This window comes from Candoia aspera, chromosome 8 (genome assembly GCF_035149785.1).
Source record: "Candoia aspera isolate rCanAsp1 chromosome 8, rCanAsp1.hap2, whole genome shotgun sequence".
Taxonomy (NCBI): Eukaryota; Metazoa; Chordata; class Lepidosauria; order Squamata; family Boidae; genus Candoia; species Candoia aspera.
Genome location: NC_086160.1, coordinates 23,908,042 through 23,933,625, shown reverse-complemented (window position 1 = coordinate 23,933,625; position 25,584 = coordinate 23,908,042). Strand labels below are relative to the sequence as shown.

The 25,584-nt window shown below is 33.9% G+C and overlaps 1 protein-coding gene across 1 annotated transcript in view; it reads left to right on the top strand.

Moving 5' to 3' along the window:
- Positions 1–25,584, top strand: part of TENM3 (teneurin transmembrane protein 3) — a 189,061-nt gene that overhangs the window by 98,031 nt on the left and 65,446 nt on the right. The window contains exons 6-10 of the mRNA XM_063310483.1: positions 753–963; positions 1,395–1,496; positions 1,670–1,864; positions 6,415–6,615; positions 10,049–10,234. Coding sequence (XP_063166553.1) covers positions 753–963; positions 1,395–1,496; positions 1,670–1,864; positions 6,415–6,615; positions 10,049–10,234 — 895 coding nt within the window. The remainder of the gene's footprint in view (positions 1–752; positions 964–1,394; positions 1,497–1,669; positions 1,865–6,414; positions 6,616–10,048; positions 10,235–25,584) is intronic.

Below are 25,584 nucleotides of genomic sequence, written 5' to 3'. Positions count from 1 at the left end.
GGACTGTGCTCTTCTTGGCCATCCCTGATCTCTGCAACCTATCTCTAACATGTATTGTATTACATTTTTTCACGCTGCAGAAAAGTCTGAAAAATAGCTTAGTCCAGGCTAGGTAATGAGATTTCATACTCTTACACTCTGAAAGGCTCCACCTACTTTTTCATAATTTGGGGAAATAGATTAGTAATTAACAGAGAAACTTTGTTTAACTTTATGTAATAATTTTGGAAAAGTTGATGCTGTACTAAACCTTTGATAATATATTTACTACTTTAATAAAACTAGAGCTTTTGACAGCAGTGTGATATCTTAAACTGATACAATAGTTTTGTTATTTGTGTCTTTTTTTCTTATGATTTTAAGAAGGAAGTATACAGTCACCATGTTCTTGAAGAAGGATTGTTTAAACTGTTAACACCATCAACATGTTCCCTATTTTTATATTCTTAGTTGTGTCCTCATATTAAGATTGTTTCTCTTTAACAAACTACATAAATCACTATGATAGTATTCAGCCATGAACATTTGTTCTAAAAAGCATACCTCCAGGATATTTTGAAAGCTGTGTGTTGTGAGTTGTGTGTTAGATGTTTCTTCAACAATTTATGTAATATGAATTCAATACTCTCATTTGGACATATTTTTAAAATGATAAACTTATTATTGAGAACAATATGAATATAGTTTTGAAAAATAATGTCATAATGCACCAATAGATAAGGTAGCATGTGATGCATTTTTTTCCCTTGCAGTATGACTTTGTAGAACTTTTGGATGGGAGCCGATTGATTGCAAAGGAGCAGCGTAACCTTCTTGAGACAGAGAGAGCGGGTAGACAGACAAGATCTGTTAGCCTTCATGAAGCAGGGTTCATTCAGTATTTGGACGCTGGGATCTGGCACCTGGCTTTCTACAATGACGGAAAAAATGCAGAGCAAGTGTCTTTTAATACGATTGTTATAGGTAAGTAGAGTATTCACAATATTCATTAAGAAATGATACCATTGCCCTTCTTACTTAATAAAGATCTTCCCTTTGAATATCTCAAAGCTTCTTTCTAACATAACCTCTATTTTAACTATACACAATCACTAAATTAGAAATACAGTTCCATGTTAATTATAGACAAAAGATATGAAATGTACTCAAAGATATGTATGACTTGTAAAGCTCCACTATGAAAGTAAACACCTTGTAAAATTTTATCCAGATCTGTTGGATTTTAAGAAGCAGTATTACTTATTCTCTTGAAAGCATAAATGCATGTGCACTTCCAAAGATGTATTAATTTACTGACATTTGTTCTCTAAAGAGGGGGGGGGGGTTCTCTGCTGCTTTTCTTCACTGCACTGATTGCTGCCTGTTAGAATTTGTCTTCTTTTGGTAACTTTCAGAGTCTGTGGTTGAATGCCCTCGAAATTGTCATGGAAACGGAGAATGTGTTTCAGGATCATGCCATTGTTTTGCTGGCTTTCTTGGCCCTGATTGTTCAAGAGGTATATAAACTGCATTCTTTTTTAAATAAGTTCAAATAAGAAGCAGAAAAACAAGTAGTTACTAAGAAGCAAGAAAAAAGATTTTGAAGTACAACTTGTCAAGATGTTCCTCTGCCTCTAAAGCTTGATTGAAAAGAATTATGTTAAGTTTTCTGTCATGTTTTATTTCACAGCAGCCTGCCCAGTATTGTGCAGTGGCAATGGGCAGTACTCCAAAGGACGTTGTCTATGCTATAGTGGTTGGAAGGGTACGGAGTGTGATGTGCCTACCACCCAGTGCATTGACCCTCAATGTGGGGGTCGTGGGATTTGTATCATGGGCTCTTGTGCCTGCAACTCTGGATACAAAGGAGAAAACTGTGAAGAAGGTAAATAAGCAAATATTGACTTAGGATTTAACTATAATACTTCAAAGCATTATACATTATTCCACTACGGCATATTGTTGATCTAAACATAAGACATTCATTAGATACCAGTATGTTTGATTTAAACAGAAACAAGTATTTCGATGTGTTTTATTCACACAATCCTTCAAGCATGTTAAATACAGAACTTAGAACATATTTCTAGAACAGTGAACTTTAATTGCTTAACTATTGCATCTACAAGTGCAAGTTAATCTGTTTTAAGAGCATGCTGTTTTTATCTGAGCTAAAAGAAAAAAGCTAAATGCTTGATAAAATACAGCTTTTTTAATGAAAAGAATTATTTTAATCTTTATTAACTGAACAACTGAAATAACTGATTTAAGAGTATTACACTAAAATGGCATAAACTTTGTGTTGTAGTAACTGAATAATTATAAAAAATATTCTACTGGAGGAAAAAAAGTGCGGTCATTTTGCTGGATTTATTTAGACAGAGAAAGCACAACTTTCCATTCTCAATCAAATTGATTTTATTGATTAGCACGCACAAAGTAATACAATTAAGTCTCTGGAATTAAATTTTCAGACCATTGACCCTACAAGTGTAACATTTTATTGAGTCAAATTGCTAAATTAAATCTCATCATCTAAAGCACATTAAAGGGAATTAAGAAAGATAGAGCTATGCAACTCATTTATTTCCTAAATAGGCTGTGGGTCAACCTGTAGTCTGCCTGCCTTTTTAGATGGGACAGCTACATTTCTAGGTTGGGTTAATTTCTCTTGTCTTTTTGCATTTCTTTTTTTTTTTTTTTTTTGCCTACACACAGCCAAATTCCCCCTAACATCATCAGAGAAATATGTGATACTTGGGAAAGGGAGAGCAACAACTTTGTCCTTTCTCTACTCCATGGAGAATATTTATTTACACAGCAGACAAAATAAATATCTAACAGAACATTTATTATAAATAGTATAAATTAAATGACTGCATTGTTCTATTTTGTAATATACAATGATGCTTAAGGGATAAGAAATGAGTAAGAGGATACTAAAAATAGTTATGCTGTAACTGGGATCTAAAAGTAAAGAGTGGTGTGTCCAAAGCTAAAGAAAACTGTAAATGGAAGGCGTGTCAAGAACTAATTCAGCAATTGGGAATCAGGAAAGTAATTGGAAATTTTCTGATTATTTGGTAGATTATGAGTCTGTGCAGATTCCTGTTCAGAATCTTTATAGAGTTCACAGAATTGTGTGGCAGGAGCCACACACTCCATGCATACCATGCAACTAGGTGCAGCTCCCAGCAAACTCCTCTGGTTTGTTTTCAAAGTGACATGGCATTAGCCTTGAGCTGATGGTATTTTCTATTTTTATGCATTATATTGTATTTAACTTGTCTATAATACTTCTTCAAATGTTTTTTTTCAAATGCCAACATTGCAGAAACAAGGCTCTCTCCTTAAATTCTGTCAAGCCCTTCAAGGCAAACTCAGGAAACAAGAACCACATGGATTTCTAGAAAGATCTCTATTGCTAGTAGGGTATTGTAACAGAAACTTGAAAGACTACTAAAGTAGTTCAACTTATACCTAGTGTAATTAAGGCAGAGTAAATTAGTCATTTCTCATGTTTTCCCTTCTCCTGGAATGAGGAATCTTTTCTGTAAGTCAGGCTCCCTTTTCCTTGTTCTCAGGGTCTGTTAGACATTTCATGACAGATGAGCATAATCTTTATCTCTCCGCTTCACCATCACAAGGGCTCAGAAAATTACGCAGTATGGGCTCAAAGCCTCCTGAAAAGTCTGTGCTGCCCAGTCCTAAGCACTGACAAAAGGAAGTGAGTAAGTTAAAGAATGTGACATACTCTAATACCTGCTTCAGCAGCCTTGGGAGCCTTGCCATATTGCTGCTACCAGTTGCAGCATTGTAAATTTACCACTCAGTACCATCCAGTCTTACTAGTGACTCCTCAGACCCAGGATTTCGTTTCAGAAGGAGAGATTAGCAGCACATCTTCTCTCTTTTCTGGGTCCTCATGGCATCCGGCTTTTCACGATCCCTTCCAGTGGACTCATACTCTTTGGAGCAGCCCAAGAGATGGTCAGACAGATTATTTACATATATTAGTCTTCCATGGTTTTTGCCACCTAATTATGCTCTGAAAGAAGCACGTAACAGACACTTCTTCTGTGCTTCAGTATCTACAAGGCAGATATCACATCCAGGATCTAGCCTGGCATACTCTCTTGCTCAAAGATCACTGTCATCACCGCAGCTAATTAGGCCACACCTGCACTGCACTTGACTACTCTGCATTATAGGATTTCTTCAGCATTGTGGTTGTAGAATTAATTTTTCAGTTGATGCAATTTCCCACACTTTTCAATGCCATTGATCTAATGACAGATGTATTTTGTTTTTCAATATTTTGTGATGACAGAGCTTGCTGCTAACAATAAAGATTGAATCTGTTTCTTATGTTGCATTGTATTACATGTTTTAAGAAATATAGACAGCATTCCAACTTCAAGATTCATATTAAAATGTTCTGTAATTTTGTAAACATTACTAAAAACGTTTAACATATAACCAGAAAGAGTTACCAATTGGACTTTGCCATCAACACTGAAAATATGTGCCCATTTGCTTATATCTTTACCAATACAATGTAGAAGTATTGTGATTAACATAGTAGAAGTAGTCTTTGGGCTATGACGGCAAATGGGACCGCAATTGCTGTCACTAACTGGTGTGATCATAAAATGCAACATCATGTGACTGCTTTGCTTAGCAACACCAATGCCAACAGTCCCCGTTGCTGTTGTTAAGTGAGAACCATGCAGGTTCGCTAAGCGAGGACTTCACATGACTGCAACTTGGGAAGAGGCAGAAATCCAGAAGTGCTTGCTTACACTGCGGAAACCGTGTCTCAGGCAAGCAGGCCAGCAGGCAAAAGCTGCAGGTGGGTGCTGTGGGTGGACAGTATAGAGTACAAGATCCCCATGCCACTGGAAGCTCCTCAGGAGAAAAAGCGATGGGAGTGACATGCAACTTCCTGCCAGCTTTCCCACTGACTTTGCTTGTGGGAAGCCAGCAGGGAAGGACGCAAATGGCGATCATTTGACCACAGGACCCTGCAACTGTCATTTTTTTTTTTTAGTTTATTTATTTTCTATCCCGCCTTTATTTTTATAAATAACTCAAGGTGGTGAACATACCTAATACAACTTCCTCCTCCTCTTTTCCCTCCAACAACCCTGTGAGGTGAGTTGGGCTAAGAGAGAGTGACTGGCAATAATTGCAAGCTAGTTGCCTGAATCACAATCACGTGATCGTGGGGACACTGCAACGGCCACAACTTGGAGGATCAGTTGTGAATCCCCTTCAGTCAGCACCGTTATAACTTTGAACAGTTGCTGAACGAGTGGTTGCTATGCAAGGGCTACCTGTAAAGTTGTTAGAGCTGTAGCTGTCTTTTCTCTAAGAGCAAAATGAAGCTTTCTTGGACATTTCCTTTCATTTCACTTTCACAACTGGAACCCAGGAAGATAAATTCAGCTGAGAGAAAATGATTGGTTCAGTTAGCCAGTGTGATCGTGAGTGTGGCCTTGAACTTGAATTTTTCAAGTCTTAGTCCAGCACCTTTAACCACTTACAGGTATCCTCAGTTAACAATGGCGATTGGGCCTGGAACTGCCATTGCTAATGGGGACACGGTTGTAAAGTGTGATGTCACATGACTGCGCCACTTAGCGATGGCAATTCCAGCAGTCTTGGCTGCTGTCATTAAGCGAGAACCTCACATGGTCACCATTTACAAACTCCTGCCTGCTTCTACATTGGCTCACTTAGCGACCACTTCGCTTGGCAATGGAGTTCTTCTCTATTGTGGTTGCTAAACGAGGACTACTTGTACTGACCAATCTTTAATTCCAAAACAAATATGTGCTTCCCTAATCTGAGTTTGCATCACTATATGCAGGGACGGTTTTTCATTTTCCTTCATAAATTTATTTTTTCCTGAGCCTTCTACCACCAAAGGATTATTCAACCAGAAGGACGCTTTCTCCCTCTAGATGAGTTTCAGCACAAAAGACAAGCAGAATCAGCTACTATGTAAAGTGCAGTTTATTCCTTAGGCATAGAATTTGCAGGTATCAAGAAGTAAGAACATATATTGGGGAAATGAAAGAGAATTAGGAGAACAAGTTTACCTAGATACCATACTGAGTTAGGAACTGTTCCTGTTTTATTTAAGATTTTATTAGTCGGTATCTTGCTTATGTAACTACTCTATCTTGTCCAGTATTCTGTGGCATAGATACATCTGTCTTTTTCTAGACCTCCTAGTCATTAGAACATTTGGCTTTGCATTCTGTAATCCTGTTGTTATAGCTGGGGTTGAGCTTGGGTTCCTCCTTTTCTTTTTCAGTACCCAATAAGATCTTTATTCACATTTTTGCTATTTTATTCATGTGTAACAGTAATCAGCCTGGCAAATAACAGTGGAACTTAGAAATGCAAAACTCTTTTTTTTTTTTTCAGCTGATTGTTTAGATCCAGTCTGTTCAAATCATGGTGTATGTATCCATGGCGAGTGTCACTGTAATCCAGGTTGGGGTGGTAACAACTGTGAAATACTGAAGACAATGTGTCCCGATCAATGCTCTGGCCATGGCACGTATCTTCAAGAAAGTGGCACTTGTACTTGTGATCCTAATTGGACAGGTCCAGATTGCTCTAATGGTAAGAATTTTGGGGAAATTATTTTGTGCTAATAATATTTTAAAAATTCCAAAGTTCTGTAGTGCTGCATTGGGTAATTTACAGATTCTATTACAGCCAAAGTCTACCATCAATGTAAATATTTGCAAGAAGAACTTGAAAGCTTTTATTTTCCATCAATGCAGTCTCTTGTATCATCAACTGCAATTCATTGTTAGTTAACAGTTAACATTAACTGTTGTTAGCTTTAAACTGTAGTGTGCAGTCTAAGACCCCCAAATCCATTTGGGGTCCTCTGAAAATTTCTCTGAGTATAACTGCCAAAATAGTATCATTTTTTGCTATTTAATGTGGGAAACAAAAAATGTGTAAGCTCCAAAATGGATATAAAATATACATATAAAGAAAACAAAAGGGGGGGAGGAAATTATGGATTCTCTCGCATGATAATCAAATCTGGGGGGCTTGGTTGTTGTTTTCTTTACATCAGCACCAAACCCCTGCAGTTTTAAATGCAATTCACCAGCTACCAAATTTCAAAACCAGCTAGATTCAAACTGTGGCTTCCAAATATGATGTGTTCAAATTAACTATATTTAATTTTAACCAGAGTTTCTTATGTGATACTAAAAGCTGTGGCTAATCAACTTTTTGCTCATACATATGTAGCAATGGCCAAAGAAGTGATTCTTTAAAATGTTTAGCTATTACTTTGTATCTGTTGCTGAACCATCAGTAGCATTGATTAAATTGATGATATACACTTAGATGTTTTCATATTAAGGTATCTTAACATAAGCTATTCTCCTTATCAATGCCACTAACTAAAGTCAATGTGCATTATTAAGGAAATTTGCTAGGTTTAATTCCATATGATAAAGTTTGCAGAAGTATAAAAAAGAGCCTGTGGAATCTAATTCTATTTCAGAGAAAACTTGAGCCATGTTCAGGCTTTCTGAAAATATGTGGGAAGAGAGGAAATATAAATGTGTGTTTTGGCTCAATGTTATGTTTTGGGAAGTTCTGCAAGAAAAGAGTAAGGACATAAAACACCATATGACCTTGACCTGGCATTATCCACATACGTTCCAGTTCCATTCCACATGATCAGGTCACCTTCATTCAGATCTATTACATCCTTTCCCTTTTTCTTAAGTGTCACAGACACATACAATATCTATTTTCCTTTCATTGCTTTGATTTGTTAATTTATGCTCTTTACAATTTTATACCCATTACATTCCAAGTCAAAATTTTCCATATCCCATAGTCATTACCAGATGGGTCAATAAATAAATATTTTTTCTGCCACCTATCATGACTTTGAAGGATTTTGCATGTTTTTTTAGTAAGAAAAAAAGTGGTTTAGGTTATCAGCCTTATTCGTACACATTTTGTCATGCAGCATTCCCTGTTAACAATAAGGACACAATACCTGCTGCTTATGGTATACTTACTTTTGCCTCAAATTTGATCAGAGCTCAGTTTATCCTAAGCATTCTTGTAGTATTTCATGCAAGTTAGGTTTTCTAATCTAAAGATTAACTTGGAAGCCAACATACTTTTGCATATATTTCATCAACTAGGAAATTAAACTACTTTTGAAATTAATTGGAAGTTGCAAATATCCTTTCAAAAACAGAGAATGATATTGCAGATAATTTGCATGCAATCAAATGAAGATGTTTCAGCTTAGAAAAATTGTGAACATCCCAAAAGAAAAAAGAATAAGCTGTTTTGTTCCCTTTTCCTTAGTGGTTGTCCATTAATTAGCTCTCCAATTCTAGTTTTTCTAAATTAATCCTAATTAATAAGCTCATTACAAAGACTGGCATACCTTGCTTTAAAGCAGATCTGCTAAAAGCTGATAAACACCTTCTCTTTAATGAAAAATTGATTAGCTTGAGGAGAAAAGGCAAGTCTTTGGAAAGTGAGGATATTCTGAAGTTGATCTATCCAAACATAACACAAAAATCCAATTCATAACATAAAACATGGTATGAAGAAAGATTTACAGGTTTCATTCATTCTGGCACATAGAATGTCAACATACTGCGTGCTTGATGTTCTACAGTGCTTTGAAATAGAGTAAAGTAGTCATGGTAAATGAATCTTTTTCAGGCCTTTTTTTTTACACTTATTTCTATCACAAACAATTTCTTTCTTTTCAGGATTGGTGTTCTGGTTTATAAAGAAACAGGAAATTGTACCAAGCAACTTCAACTGTGTCCTTAGGTTATGTTAGATTGTATTTTCCTTGTGGTAATAACTTCATAGAAAGAAAAGGAAAAGAAAAATTCAATCAAAAAGAGTTTTTTTTTATATTTTGAACAATAATATATATTATTTACTCTATTGTTACAGTAGTTAGTTGGATTTTTCTGATTCCCAGTAAACTTTAGGTTCATCACCCATGCACAGCCTTCTTTTCTGTCCACCTAAGACATAAAATAGTTTGTACTCAAAAGCAAATATCCAAATAACAAATAACAAAAATTTATCATACTCAATATAAAGGTCATTAACATTGTACAACTAAGACATTATTGTTCAAAATCATTCTGTTGATCAGTGACTGTAATAAGACCTAAAATGAATGGAACTTCAGCATACAAAAATGCCTGTGATAAAGAGAAAGGTTGCTGTATGTATATCATGTATATACATTTCATGCCAATGTGATATATCCACCCCCCAAATAAAAAAAATATCTTGCAATAATGATAAAGTTTTTTAACTGAAAAAGAAAGATACAGTCTCTGAAACATTGTTTTTCCACTCTGTGAATTGCCTATACAAAGTTTTCATACTTACAGTTTTGAGATTATAAATAACATATTTCCAAACAAATACAGCCACTGCTCTTTTTAAAGTTATCATGACAGTCAGAAAGCCAGCTCATCTTAAGAAAAACGACTATATGGAATTCACCACTGATATTGTTACTGTATTTCTCAAAAATGCCTGAGATAATAAAACTTAAGCAGAAGTAATCTGATTCCAAAACCTGATGGATTCACATTGTGTAGTATCTAAAGTCAAATATTAACACAACATTGTAGTGTTTTAATTTTTTACTGTTTAAAACAATAAATATTTGCATTATAATTCCCCATTTTTCAGAACGTTTGACCACTGAAAACAATCTCTCACATCCTCATAAATTTATACAAGTGCATAATTTCAGGTTGCTCCTAAGAAATATGTGATCAGAAAAATGGTCACATATTGAGACAGCTCTAAGCTAAGTGAAGAAATCAGTAGAGAGAGATCACAAGATCTGCTTAATAAATAATCAAGCATTAGCAAAGATATAACTTCTGAACCACCTTTTCAAAGAGCATGTTTATGTTCATATAGCTGGATTTTGGAACTTAGCTAATTACTGTGCTCTTTTTTTCTTTTCCTCTTTCCCTTCCCCTTTCACCTATCACGTTGCTTATTTCTGTCTCAGAAATCTGCTCTGTTGACTGTGGTGCTCACGGTGTCTGCATGGGTGGAACATGTCGATGTGAAGAAGGTTGGGCTGGAGCCTCTTGCAATCAAAGAGCATGCCATCCTCGGTGTGCTGAACATGGAACATGTAAAGATGGGAAGTGTGAATGCAGCCAAGGCTGGAATGGCGAGCACTGCACAATTGGTATGTTGACTGAACTTTCATATGAATCCTCAGTACTGAACTTTAAAAGCATAAGCTACTGGATCTCTCTGAAATTGAATGTAGTACTTTGAAGCTTGTTTCTTCAAACAGAATATTTTCACTTACATCTTTGTAACGAAATATGTTTTTTAAAAAAGAAAGTAAGTATATAATGGATTATCACCTCTTTGTAGATAGCTTGTCCCAGATAGGAGGGGCAAGAATTTCATGTTACGTTTTGTCAATTTTCTCTCTAGATTCAGAAGGTATTAGCAGAGGAAACTTGCTGTTATTGTTTGGACTCTTAAATCTTTAGCTAAATGAGTTCATTCACACTGGCTTTTTCTAATTCTTAGCCAGTAATAGTACACCTAATTTTAACATTATCAAGGAAAAATAATGGAAGGAAATACTATATAAGGAAATAAGCTGAAACCTGGCTGCAAAATAGCCAAGCAGCCTGACATTATTTTTGTTATGTTTTGTTAGCTGGCATAATGAATTATGTACAATTTCCACACAGCTTACTATTTCCGTATTGAAAAATAGAAAATGTACTGACTTGCATTTCCATTTATAGGCTTTTTTTTTGTAAGAGTAGATCCTGTGTTTTACATCCTGAACATCATGCTGATGTAGAAGAAAGTTGCCTTTGATTAGTCACACAATATAAAAAGTAACTCTTCCCTAGAATTCAATTAATATTCCTTTCTAAAAGCTAGCCTGTGCCTAAATAAAACTTTGATCTCTGATCTCAGTCATTAACCATCATATAAAGCAGCAATGGAAAATTATCACAGTGATTCTCCACATTATCTCCGTATGTCTTTCTCTTTAAAAATGTATGTGGAATAGGTTTTAGTTTGTCAGTTACAAACTAAATAGCATTTTTTTTGTTGGCCTCACTAATCATAGCAGCGCACTGTTGGTTTAAACTTGTTTAATGGATTATCTGCTCTGGTATAATTTTTTTCCAATGTATTTGACACAATACATTATAAAAGTAGCCTTATGATTTTCATCTATTTATTCCATGTCCATGTATATTGCACTGCTGCTTTTGTAACATAACAACAAACGTTTTGGGTAATAAAACAGTTCTGATAATGTAGATATCACAGTGGCTTGACTTAGGCTTCTGTTTATTTCCACAAAGTGCCTAGTACAGCGATAGTATATGGTTTTCACGTATCCCTCCATTTCTATAATACTGTGATTCTCAATATTGTATAGCTATTGAATTTTGGGTTATAAATTCTGTAAAATGCAAAGATATTCATCAAAAATACTTATTAGCATGTTTTGGATGTTCCAGAGATCCAATTTTATTTTTAAAAATCCATGTTTTGTTATTTAATATTATCAGTGCATCTGTGCTGCGGTGTATATATTGGTAGCAACCACACAGAATAAAGGATTGATAAAAAAGTAAAGACAGAATCAATTGGATACAAAAGACATCCTCTAAGAAAAGGAGTTGTTTGTATCTGTATGGTAGTACATATAGAGAAAGATTAGGGAAAGGGAAAGCTGTGCAGAATGTAACAACAGTAAGACAAAAAATAGTATCTGACACTTAAGAACTTCTAATAAGTCTGCAATCATGGTTCAGTAGGAGTACTGTATAAAGTAACCTGGAAATTGTTGTGTTGTAGCACTTTTATTTCTGAGAGCTGATATTTTATAGCCTAAATAAAAATAGACATATTTGTACAATTTGCGATTAGAGACACTTCATAAACCAAATAACAGAATGTACCAAATAAAATGCATGCATCAGTAGTATTTGGGTGCACTGCTTACAAGGTACTACAATCATGGTGACTAGCCAAAAAAAAGAAGTATAAGACTAATTCTGTCCAGACTTTAAATGGATCAGTTTATTTTAATACTGTTTAACCGTTAATGCCCAACTGTTAGTATTTCATTTTCAGTTTTTTAAACGGAATGGCTACCAAACATCACTGGAAGCATAGTGAAGAATAGAGGCATGCTGACTGGCATGCCCGCATTTTTTTCTGAACAAAGCATGTCTTTGTGATCAGTAATGATCTTGCTTCCCAATGCAATAAAGAACTGGAATGAAAACAAATAGCTGCTCTTTTGTAGTTTAAAGGAATTAGGATTTCCCTATGGCCAGATTACCATTTGAATTGCCTGCATATACATGAAAATCAATGTAGCTCAATAAACAACTTGATGTTTAAAGCACTATTAGTGGAGAACACCTCAAAGGACTACCTTTCCTTAAATTGGAGACATGGGATTTGGGGGGCTTGGTAATATGTGGCATCCTGCATACAAACAGAGCATCTAATTGAAAATGAGGCAGAAAGGAAATTAAACATTAAACATTAAAAAGAAATAGAAGTTCTCACTTTGTACAGCAGTTTGCAGTCTAGTAGCACTATATGTATTGTTCCATTGAGCATGGTTGGAGCTTCTGCACAAACTAATATGTTCATACAGTAGAACAACCACATGAATCATGCTTCTTTTCCAGCACTGGGAACAAACTTACCCATTGTTCAGTGAAACATACCCACAGTGCTGTTTATTTTTCCAAAAGGATAGCTGTCTGTGTGGGACATGAAGCAAGGTGAACCAATGTGATGAAAAGAGAAATAGAATGGCACCATATTATATTCTCATGTGCTAAGGTTAGTTTGGTGCATCAGCTGAGAAGGCAGCAGATTATAAGGCACTGGTGATGGTGACAATACAAGGCCTTTATTATTTTTGCAACTGTATTTATGAATCCTTTCTCTGAACTGTTGTGCCATTCCAAGCTTATTTTCAAATACCTGTTATGCAGAAGTCTAGACCTGACCAACACATAAGCTGTAATTGAACAAAGGTGGCAGATTTGTTCTCCGTTGTTTCAGAGGACAAGAATCAACATGCAGAAATTTTAAAGAATCATATTTTGGATAGACATTAAGAGACACTTCTTAAACAAAAGAGGTTTTGGCAGCAGAACAGGACTTCCTTGTGATGAAGTACAATTCTTTTGTTTGCGATATTTACATGATGGATGAATTGTCTTCTTTTAGGAATTCTACCTTTTGTAGATTCTAAATTGATCAAGGCCTAAATGGATAATCTCCATATTTCTTCTGCTTATTGTCCAGAATATGGTATCTTTCTGTATTTTGTCTGCTTTAGCTATACATGTAGAAATGATTAGCTATAGTTTTGATCAGGGCAAAATATACTGATTTTTATAGGTCAGGTTTATAGGTCATTCAGATTTAAGAGTACATGAGAGAATCTACAGTTGTCTGATACAGTATGTAGTCTTCTTTATATTTCTATCATGGTTCTTTTTTTAAAAAAATTCTGTCTGAGATTTGGAAATAGAGATAAGCTTAATATCAGAAGTGATCTAAATTTGGCTATTTCAGATCTACTTCAGAAGCATTAAGGGTATTCATGAGGCAATTTTTCTATTAAAATTAAATGTTTTAGCAGGAAAAAAAAACCTCATAACAATCCTGTTAGTGTTTTTATTGTTTATTTTTAAATAAAAAGGGAATAACCTATATCCTCAACTGTGAAATAGTTTCATTTAAAAAGTTAAAAACAAACAAGATAAATGATTATGATTTAAATATAAACAAATTTAATCATGAGGAATTTCAGTATTTTTAGTGATATTTTCTATTTAAAACATACTGTAGAACCATATCTATGTATAACCTCAGTTCAAAACCACCAGTTGCTTGTCCATGTAGAACTGATATAATCAACTAAACAACTAAACAAAAGTTGCTGCTGACAGTGTAGAGCTTCAAGGGTGTCTCATTTTAATAGAAATTTGGAACTGTGTGTGAATGGATAGGGCTATCCATTGATAGAATTTGCCTGCAACCTAGTCATTTAAGTCCTGTGGTGCATTATAGTTATTTAACTGTTAAGTGTGGAAACTTTGGTTCTGATTTATTTATGGCATGTATAGATAAAGGTTAGGCATTTTTATTATTTTAACTGGCTGAAAACATGTTATATATGCCTGTGTATGTGTGTGTATGAAATTAATTTTTTATACAAATTGTACTTGTCTTTGAGTTGTTAGTCCAATAAGGAGGCTAAACTGGGTGGATTGATTTGGTTTTCCTGAAGTCTATTTCTTAACTTTTTCAAGTTAAGAAATAACTTGAAAAATTAAAAAGTTAAAAGTTAAGGACACAGAATGAAGCAAATTAGTCTGAGTAATAGAAATTGCCTGGAAAAATACAAAGAAGCTGGAAGGAATAGATGACCAGGGGAAATTTCAAGACTGGCCGCTAGCACAATTATTTGAAAAAACTGCAGTAAGTAGCAATGTATAGTACTAAATGTTAGAAACAAAAATTGAGATTTTGAGGAATTGCTGCCTTGGAACTGATTTGTTAGGCAGTCTGTTGTTCTTTGAATCTACCTTAACCTTAGAACTTCTGGAACATTTGTTCTTTTTCAGTTTTTCCTTACATGCTCATGTAAAAAGAATAAATGAGCCCAAGTTTGTGCTTACTCTACAGATATGTTAGTTGTCTTCTGCCATGATGGATTTAAAAAGGCACAAAAATAGATTTGCCATCCTCTTTTATATTAATAAGGAGCAGTTAAGAAATAAAACAAAGCATTTCTGTTTATATGAGTTCCTTGACACAACTACTTTCTTTGAAATTACAAAAATAACAGCGTGTTTACCAGTTACAAACTGACAGTGTAAAACTTTACACAAATAGTAAGAAAACAGTTCTTGAGGCTGAAAATTGCAGACGTGCTGTGAGAGTGTTAGTGGCAACAACTACAAAGAAATTGATATATATGAAAGGACAGAATGTTCAAAAATACAGCTGGTCTTGCATTCTACAAGGTATGCAAGAAAAATGCAATCTATTACAATTGTAGGTTCAAATTCAGAATTATTCTTACTGCTGCAGAATTAGAAAATGATGAGTAAGCATTATCTGTAGAAAAAGATAAAGAACTGTCAGCACAGAACTTGGAGTCGTTCAGAAAAGGACAGTATTTTTGATGATAAAAGAGAAGATCTGGGCAAATAGATCATCTGTCAAATTTGAAAATACTAGGTATTGCATAATAAACAGAAGATAGTCTATGAACTGAATTCATAGGAATATGATAGTAATTAGAATTAAAAGAGACATGCAAATTTACACTAAGTTTATGAGAGACAGTTTAACTGAACGGAGATACTGCCACAGATTACGTAAAATATGTGTGCAATCATGTTATGCAGTCATCATATTAATGATTTAACACGCATTCAAATTACACTGGAAGGTCATATTCATAGGAGCCTACTCTGCTTGAATTAAGTTCTTCATTTGTGCTCCTACTCTCTACATTACTTTGAAAAAAAATCTTGTTTTCCTTTTTCATTTATGGTTGCCTATGTTCATACAGCAATTTTTAATATTGGATGGTTCCATGATAGAACTGTTTTTTTTTTTGTACAATAGCAAATGAATTAACATACACATAGATACAACTACGTTAACAATGTAATTTAATATTAAAAATAAAGGGTAAAAGAAAAAAATGCCTTTTTATCCCTTTCCACCAACATAAGACTAATTTAGTGCCTAAGCAATCCCTTGCTGCAAATTAAGTGTAGGTTTATTTTTCCAATGTTGGACAATAATTCGGTTGTCCATCCTCCAAATGTGAATATCCACACTTCTTTATATTTGAAAGACTTCAAATATTTTTGGATATATCACCAAGAGGAATATATGCATCCTTAATTATCAGTCTAAAGTCATATTAACAACCCAATAGATTTCAGCCCAAAAGTAGCAATAATATGACAAACCCAGATCATGTGAGATAATATTTCCACTTCTAAATTGCAAAGTAATTGCAACCAACTTTTATTAAACTTTTTCTGTGGTATCCAGTATAATAAATAAAACAATTATGTTGTATTAACCTCATTGTAGGATAAAAATATGCTAAGTCTACATTGTTTAAAACAAACTTGCATTGATTTATAAGAGAAAGGCACTGAAATACATTATTCCAAAGCTGTCATAGATAATTCCAATTTCATCAAATGCCATTTTAAAAAAATCAGTTACTGTCTTACGAGTCTCAACTGATACCTCCAAAATTACTGAGAAATGTTGAACTTCAGATACCTGACCCATTTCATTGGTCCATGCCTCCTGATAATATCCAATTCATGGTGACAGGAAAATAGTACTTATATTGGATCTTGAAATACTGTATGTCATTGAAATCAGTGGGACAGAAATAACAATTTTGGATCCAAACCATTAATATTAAATAATGATTTTATAATATGGTGATAATAGAACTACTTTTATAGTTGTAGTCCAATTTGCTGTAGTGTGAAAATAATATCCTTGCCATACTAGTTCAGTTATAGTTATGCAGAAAGTGTAAGTGCCTATGAATACTTTTTATTTTAAAGTCCGTTACATTCATTTTCATGCTTTTTAAATTATTGCTTCCATCCTTCACATGCTGCATATTTCAATTTTGATATATAACTGTGTAATTTTCTTCAGTTATATAATATCAATAGACAAAATATTCTAATCTGTATTTAAGACTGTTCAAGGAATGTTTTGTTTAAATATTAAATCACTAAACTCATTTGAGATACAGATATTCCAGTTTCATGAATTTCTGCAATTGACAGTACACCAGTACAGAAGTGACAAATTGTATCTATATTTTAATTTTAACAAGTGAAAAAGAAATCCAAACTATTACTCTTATCAATCAGAATTGGTGTCAGATATGTTGGATGGCACAAGAGTTAAGTTGCTGTGCAGCAGCAAAATTTCCCTAAGGCCTCTCTATGACTTAATGTGTGTGATAAAGTACATTTGCACCAGTGTGCTGATAAATTACCACTGTGGTGGTGATTGCTATTGAAACATCACAAGCAGGACTTCCAGTGGGGACAGTGGCAGATGGAGCTGTTTTTTTACGCTGTCTGCGGACTGACCTGTCAGAGCGGCTTTTTTTCTTGGGCTCAGGCAGGCTTCCTTGGAGCCCAGAAGCATTCTCCGAATTAAGGAGAACCCCAGGAATCACCCCATGTGTTCTCCAGATGGCTGGTCACAGCCAGAAGACTGCAAAACAGCATTTCGCGATCAGCTGGTAAGCGATCAGCTGAGAGGCAGAGCCCTCATCTTCTTCCCAAGCCACTCTGAAGCCAAAACGGACCTTAAAGTCTCCCACCCCCATTCTATAGCACTAAGATTGTTTTATTTGAATTTTACCAAAGAGAGGCTTTCTACAACAAAGAAATGCAGAATCTCTTGGTGACTCCCATTATTTTTGAAAATTATTAACTTGGTAATTTGGCTTTTTGTATATAATTTGTTAAATTGAGATTTAAAGAACTTTAGTTTTTTATATTTTTTTAATTAAATTGATTTTTGAGGTATATAAAACTTTCTCTTCTTCGTTGAATCTGCAGATTGGAGTTCTGATCTATTTGGTTTCACTTTCCCATGGGAATGCTGTTTGTTATTACTGTTTATTTTCCTGATTGGCCACACTGGAGTTACAGTGTGTTCAGTACAGTGTGGAGAGTGTTCAATTACAGCTTTAATGACTTTACCTTCCTGAGGCACTAGAGGGTGCCATAATCTATCTTACTATTAAGAAATATGGAGGAAATTAATTTGTTATCTAAAGATCTCTACAATGCTTTTATTCCAAGTCCTGGAGCATTTCTCAGAATTTGTGGAGTCCAAATTGTCACAAGATTCGAGACTAACCGATAAGGCTGAAAACTACCTTAAGAGTAAAGTGGTTTCTCCAAAGAAAAAGATGAGAATTGGTTACTTAGGTTTAAATAGTCAAAGAAAAATTGAGTTGTTGAAAGAAGACAGTGTTGCCACCACACCATGATCAAAAAAAGAGAATTAAATTCTAGAGGCTGGAAAATTTTGGACGAATATTTGGGCTTTTTAAAGCAGGTTGTAGAATTTGAAATTTACAAGAAAAAAGCTCTATACATAATACTGAGATACCTAAATGCCTTGGTTTACTTTGAAGTGGGATAATTGTATAAATGTGTTTATCAGGACGGTTTCTTAAAGGTTTGGATAAATGGTTATGCTGTTTTGAAACTTACTACAGTTTTGGTAAATGCTTAGGTTATTGTTTAAATGTGGTTATCGGGATGGTTTTTTAAGGGTTTAGATAAATGTTTATGCTGTTTGGATAATTTTTATATTTTTGGTTAATGTTAGTTTAGTTGGCAGATAGGAGCAAATTACAGTGAAGAAGCATAATGTTTGTTACTATGTTAGGTTCCAAATTATGTTTGAAGGGTTTTATATGTTTTTCTTTAATTGGGAGGGTAATTTTGTTTTAGAAGGGAATGTAATAATGAGAATTTAAATGCTTTATAGAAATAATGTTTACTATAATATGAATTGGAGTAAGAGATTGATACTGATTACTGTATGTATATCTTTGTTACAGAAAGTCGGAAGTCACTTTGTAGTAGTTTGTTTTGTGTTTTTTCACACCTTTTTAGTTCTGTTTCTTTGTAGGCTTCTTTGTTTCAATCTTTTCAGTTTTTATGTATAGTTTGAAAATGCTTTAATAACGTTTTCTAAAAAAACAAAACAAAACATCACAACCTATAGACACAGCTCTACCACCAAGTCATTCTAGCTTATTTTTCAGTGCCATATGATATTTTGCTAAATAAGTCATTGTGCCTAATCCTTAATGCTTATGGACCAAACCTGAGTTTTATAGAATTTTCACCTGGAAATCCTTTTTACATTCCACTAAGTGGCAGGTAGGTATTTATTAATTCAGTGTCAATTATTGTAGGAAGTTGTGCAAAAATCAAGTTGTGGTTTTTTTAAATTAACCTTAAACTTGAAAGATTATGGTTGGTAGAAATATTGTGAATGCACTAATGACTAGAATAGAATGCATTATACCTCACTGGAAAGCATGTCATTACTATAATCCTTTATGATAAGGTAATCAGTAATAAAACAGTGCACTGAGTACCAATTAAGAACCATCAAATCATTGGCTCATCCTGATTTAAACAGGAGATGATTGGAATAAATGGATTTAATATAGGCTTCTTCCCAGGCTATAACTGTAATAATTATTCTATCCAATTGAAGGTAGCATATGTAAATCTAATAATCTAAGGATACCAATTTACATCTCTAATCGAAGACTAATGAAACCTATTCAATTTTAGAAAGCCTTCTTTGAGATCTCTTAATAAAACTTAACTAGTAAATGAAAAGTTCATGCCAGAACTACAATATTAAGAACACATTGTAAGCAAAATTGCAAAAAAGGTATTTTATTTCTATTGCTATTGCTATATTTATTCATTCTGTAGTTTTGCATTAATTTACTTTTTATTATAAATGGTAGTGATTGAATCCCAGTAAATTTCCACAACTTTTTCCCAGTACTCAAATAAGAGTTTCTGATTGGTACCAAGTTAGTGTACATTTTCGACTATAAAGATCAGCAATTTCTTTTACACAAGGTTTGAGATACAGAAAATATATGCTTATAATTTTATAAGGCATTCATACCTAGTGAAACTAACAGAAGAACCTGATTTTTAGAGTAAAGTTTTATGTTCAAGAGGAAGTGATATCAAGTTGACAAGAGACAGAATTTTTTTTAAAAAAGTGATAGATAGTTTTGGCTTCATCCTTTTTCTGCCTTTACTTCTTAGCACAATTCCCAGCAGTTTTTCCACTACAAAACTCCAGGTGTGTTTATTCTCAAAAAGGTGATAAAGCACACATTCTGCAATTCCTTTGCTTCCTATCATTTCCTTCAAAGTTTCCTTTTCAAGGAGATTAAACATACTTCTTTTCAGTGCCTACTTTGGTCCTTCTATGGGCAACTTACCTATGTGGTTATTATTTGATATGGTGTTATATTATTAATCAGTTTCTGTAATTGAACTTTTCACATTCCAAAGAGGTAATGACTCAATAGGATTCTTAATATTCTTCTTTTATTCCATCACCTTCCTTTTAGCATTTTCCCATTTCTGTTAAACCTGGCAGTTCATCCTAGTGGCAGTCTTAAGACACCCATCCTTTTTCACTTTCCCTTTTCATTGGATCCATTAGCTTCATATCTTTGGTCATAAACTCTCCTGTTTTACCTTCACCAACTTCATGCATTTGGCTGTCATAAAAGTGGATAGCCATATTTCTGTAATGCAGTAAAGACAACAACGTATGTAATACTGTTAACATATAGACATTTATTATGATATCAGTTTTAATAGAGCATAACAATTCAAATCTTAAGTTTACATTTTAAAAAAACCCTGAATAATACACATCAAGAACTGAACTTGAGAAATAGTATAATCTATTTGTCCATAGTTGACAGAATTCATCTTTTTCGGACTTCTGTGCTTGAGATATTCCTGAATTTCTTACCAGGTGTTCAAGAAATAGCCAGATACTATGTTTTCTAGTAATGTCATCATTTATTTATTTATTCATTCATTCAAATTTGTTAGCCACATAGTTCCAATGAACTCTAGGTAGTGTACAAAACCAAAACAAAAAAAAATCTATAAAAACAGATGAAATAAAAACCACACAACAGTTCAGACTAAAGTATCTTAAAAGCAACACAAAACAAACAAAGCAAAACAGGGCCCCTCCAAAATACAGTAATATATTAACTCCAGGCCTGGGACCAAGGCCAGGTTTCAAGAGCTTTCTGGAACCCTAGGGGGGAGGGCACTGTCCTTATCTCCAGGGAGATGATGTTCCAGAGGGTGGGGGCTGCTTTCTCAGTCCCACAAGATAACAACATTTAATAGAGGGGACTTGGAGCACACCCACTCTCCCAGAACATACTGAGTGGACAGAAACAATTGGAGAAAAGCGGGCCTTCAGATATCCAGGCTTTATGCCATACAGGTAACATAGATAATAATTTTATTTGTAGTTAATAACCAGCACCTTGAATTGCACTCGGAAGCTGACTGGCAACCAATAGATACATTCTTTGTTGCAGATTCTTACCGTTACTCATTTAGAACCAAATTCTGCATTTGGTTTGTGTGAGTGTTCTTACTGCAGTAATTTCAGGCAGTACGGTGGACTGCAGCCATCCTAAAAGTAATGAATAATCAAGCTGAACTACTGTACCTTTTGTAATGCTGAACTACCTCTCCTTTTCCCTTTGGCTATATTATTCCTTACATTTCTTATAAAGTTCTACATAAATGTATGTATGTTCTCTGTTGCATCCATGCTTCTATTCTCTTTATAGCTTATTCATACTATGTTAGGTTTGCAGAGGTACAGAGTCAGAGGTTTTTTGCTATGTGCTGTATAATCAGTGGAGGGAAGTTTTTATGCAAGTGAGTATTGAAAAACAGACTAATTTCAATTGTCTGTAAATAGTATAATTTATTAATTGTAAAGCTGCACATCCCAACATTCTACTAAGTCTACCATTTTGTTCTGTATAATCTATAGAATTCTTTTTAAGAACAAGACAAACTTAATTATACTTACATTGTCTGAGAGTAAATTCGTATGTGATAATCAACTACAATATGATTATGAGAATGTAGGAAATAACGGTCCCTGTCCCCTTAACAAATAGTATTGTTTGGCAGTTGCCTAAGGAACTTTAAAGTTAATAAACTTGATTCATATTGATGATCATTTTATTTCAGGATGTTAGTACTGACGGTTATTGTGATTATCGAATAATGTCCAACATATAAAAACAATACAATATAATGCATAGTTATATAAATTACACTCAATATATAATAATAACTGGAAAATAAGGCCCATTATAAATAAGTTATAGTATGCAGTTATTTAACCATTGCCAATCCTTTGAAAAAATAGACCAGTCTATGTGAAATGATAACTGGCCATTGTAAAACACCTTGAATTTTTGAAAATAAGTTATATGCTAAAATTATATTGTTTTTATCTGCAACCTTGACCCACTTTCAAATTTTAAACAATTAGTTTCATCTATATTACTCCCAGTAAGAATAATGTATTTTGTTTTACATAATGAGCTGCATCTATCACAGAAATTGACAGTTCACAAAGTGGAGGGAGTAAAAAGTGCAGTCTCCTAAGAATCTCTATTGAAACCAGGACTTTCTGAGTTATTTATGAATTACCTAAATAAAGGGGTAAGCAGTAAATTCCCCTGTTTGTGAATCACACAAAATTATCCAAGGCAGCAATAAAAATGTTAATTGGAAAAGCCGCAAAACTGTTTTTCGAACCGAAAATGGCAGCTATTATTCAGAGTAAGTAATGTGATCACCTGGGGAGATTAAAAAGAAAAGGCTTAATTTCACGTATACAGTGATGGAATATAAGCAATTATTTACTGACCAGGAAAAAGATTTACTGAGGGAGTTATTGTAGGTAACTCAAAGCTGTGAAAAGGATGAATTCTGTATTAAGGGTCATTGGAAAAACACAAGAACTAAAATCAAATTGGAATGCCTTGAAACAGATATATCGTGCAGCTGCACACTTGAAATCCTAGGTATATCTTTCATCAACATACTATTTTTATAGAATTAAAATAGATGTAAAAAAGGAAAATCTGAATGTTTTGGATGGAACAATTTTCTTTCAAAAAAGATTATGATGTATGTATTACTTAATTTAGAAAAATACTGGTAAGGAAAGATATGATAGAGATTATCAAGTGTGGACAAAACAGAAATTTCATCTCTCTTTCTCAATAGTAAAAGCTAAAGCTAAGCTCCAGTTTAGCTAAATGGTGGGAAATTGGTATAAATGCAGGGAAATAATTCTTTACCTAGTGAGTAAAAACTATGCTCCTACAAGATACATCAGTGGCCACCAATTTAGAAAATTTTACAAGATTAGAAAAATTCACAGAGGATCTATCAGTGGCTAGTGGTCATGATGAGTAAGTACTCTGTTCCAAATCAAAGGCAATCTCCCTCTGAAATAGCAATTGTTGGAAGTACAAGAGTAAGAAGAAAGCTTTTCATGCTTTTCTGTAGTTGCCAAGAGGAAAAAGGAGGTATACTAGATAGATGTTTCACCTAGTCCATTAAGTCTTTTATATCAGAACTGTCTCTTAAATCAAAACTATAAAATTCTAAGAATATGGTCTTTCAGTTGGCCTTGGCAGCAAAAGTCACAAGCCACATTAGCGCACTAAAAAAAAATTGAAAATTAAAATTAATCATGTTTTTGGATACATGTAACTGTAAAAAAGGTGTAAACCAGTATATTTTGAAATCTGGACATACTGTAGATTTTAATTGCTGAATGTTTATAAGATTATGTGGGAAGTTTACTGCTCTGTAATGAAGGATCTCTCTCTTCAGTGAATTGCTACTTTTTCTGTTTGTGAATTCTGAAAAATTCTATCTTATATAATTGTTCTTAAATGTCTGTTCTTTTTCTTTTTAATTCTCAAGCTCACTATTTGGATAAAATAGTTAAAGGTACTGTATATTTGCTCTTACTTGACATGCTTCCATGTATCTCTACATGCCTCCATATATCTTTGTGTATACTATAGCAATCATTTCACTAGACTTGGCAAATGCAACATATACATACTCATGAATTACAGATTTCATTCATGTTACTTTCCATGTGATTTGGATAAGAAAAGACTTCTAATGTTTTTGTTACCTGTTAACATTTTTACTAAGCAGTTTGTAAGTTTCACAATATGTGTATAAATGGATTCACTTTGATGGTCTCAGAAGCTGAAGATTGCTAGGTATTTGTTGTTTGTGGTTCTCAAGCATCCCAACTTTGTTGTGGGAACAAATGTTGAATTATTCATATATGTAAAAAGATGAGAAGGCCCCCTGATCTGGAGATTTATAACAGATACACGGGTTCAGGTGTGCTACATGAAAGAGGAGTGGAAGACATTCAATGCTTAAACTCTGAATTCTGCATTCAAGTATCTTGACATATTTTTAGTACTGCCCACAAAAATTGATGACTAAGTGTTTAAATTTATGGAAGCTCACTCACATGTGTGAAAAATAATGAATGACCAGTGAGCTTTTTTTTTTTTAACTTCAAAGAAAAAGATCATAAGAAAACCTGTGCAATTTGGGAATTCTATTTTGCATGAGAAGTTAACATTTGGATTAATTAAGTACTTTTTTAAATCGTAAAACCACTAAACAGCAAATATTTCCATATCTTCTGGTGTTGGTAGAAGTCTGGCAATTTTATTTATTTATTTATTTATTTATTTTTATCACCATCAATACTCCCTTCTTTTCTGGATTGCCTTTCTTCTATTCCTTATTTGTGCTTTTTCATTAGAGTATGGCAATATCCATGGCAATATCCAGGCTTCCGTAGAATTATTCTTAATTGCATCAAATTGTCTGCAGTACCTTGACAATAGGACAGATAAAACTGTGTGTCCTATGTAGTAACCAAGTGAAAAAAAATTATTTCAGAAGTAAAATATATCCTCTGTGTCTTTGGTTAAAATGTGCAGATGGCAAAAAATGCTAAAAGAAAAGCAGGCCAAATATAATCTCAGCCTGGTAGGATGACATGACATCCATAACAATAACTTCATCATGCCTTGTCATGAGATGTTACTATGATTCCTTTTCAATTAAATTATTGTTTAATTTGTGCGACATAGGTAAATAAAGGAATACATTTACAATTGTTTTAGCATAGGAACAGGAACAGATTATTTCAGTAATATTGTAAACCCACTGGAAAGAATCCTGTTCTAGATCCCAGAGATATAGACAGAAAAAAACTTTAAAAGGCAGTGGCACAGGTTATATATTATTCTGTGTGGAGTTAAAAGACGTAAGTGCTAAAATATCTGATTTGTAGCCAGTGATTATAGTTCTGCTTAATTTGCTTATGTGAATGTCGTGCCACACTCATAGATAAGGAATACTAGAATTCTACATATCTATATTTATATAAACTGTCATCATTCTCATACAGGTCATGTTGGCTGCATGCCAGGTTTTCATCAGTATGAAATGACAGATACTGTTTTTGATGTAATGTTAGATTTAAAAAATAGATCTTGGATATATTAAATAATTTTAATTGTTTCCCAAATTTTCCCTCCTTGGCCATAAAAGCAGACAAGATAGGATATAAAGGTAACAGAACAAAAGCCTTAGGGAGATTGTCACAAAAAAAATTAATCACTCTCCGCTCTCTGTCTTGAAGCACGTCACTACCGTGTTTTTGTTCAGTCTATCAATGTTTTATTGTGGTCCTTATGGTATTTCATTTTGTCCGTCCTAAATACTCAAATATGCACAGCTATTACATTTAGTTGGAAATCTTGTT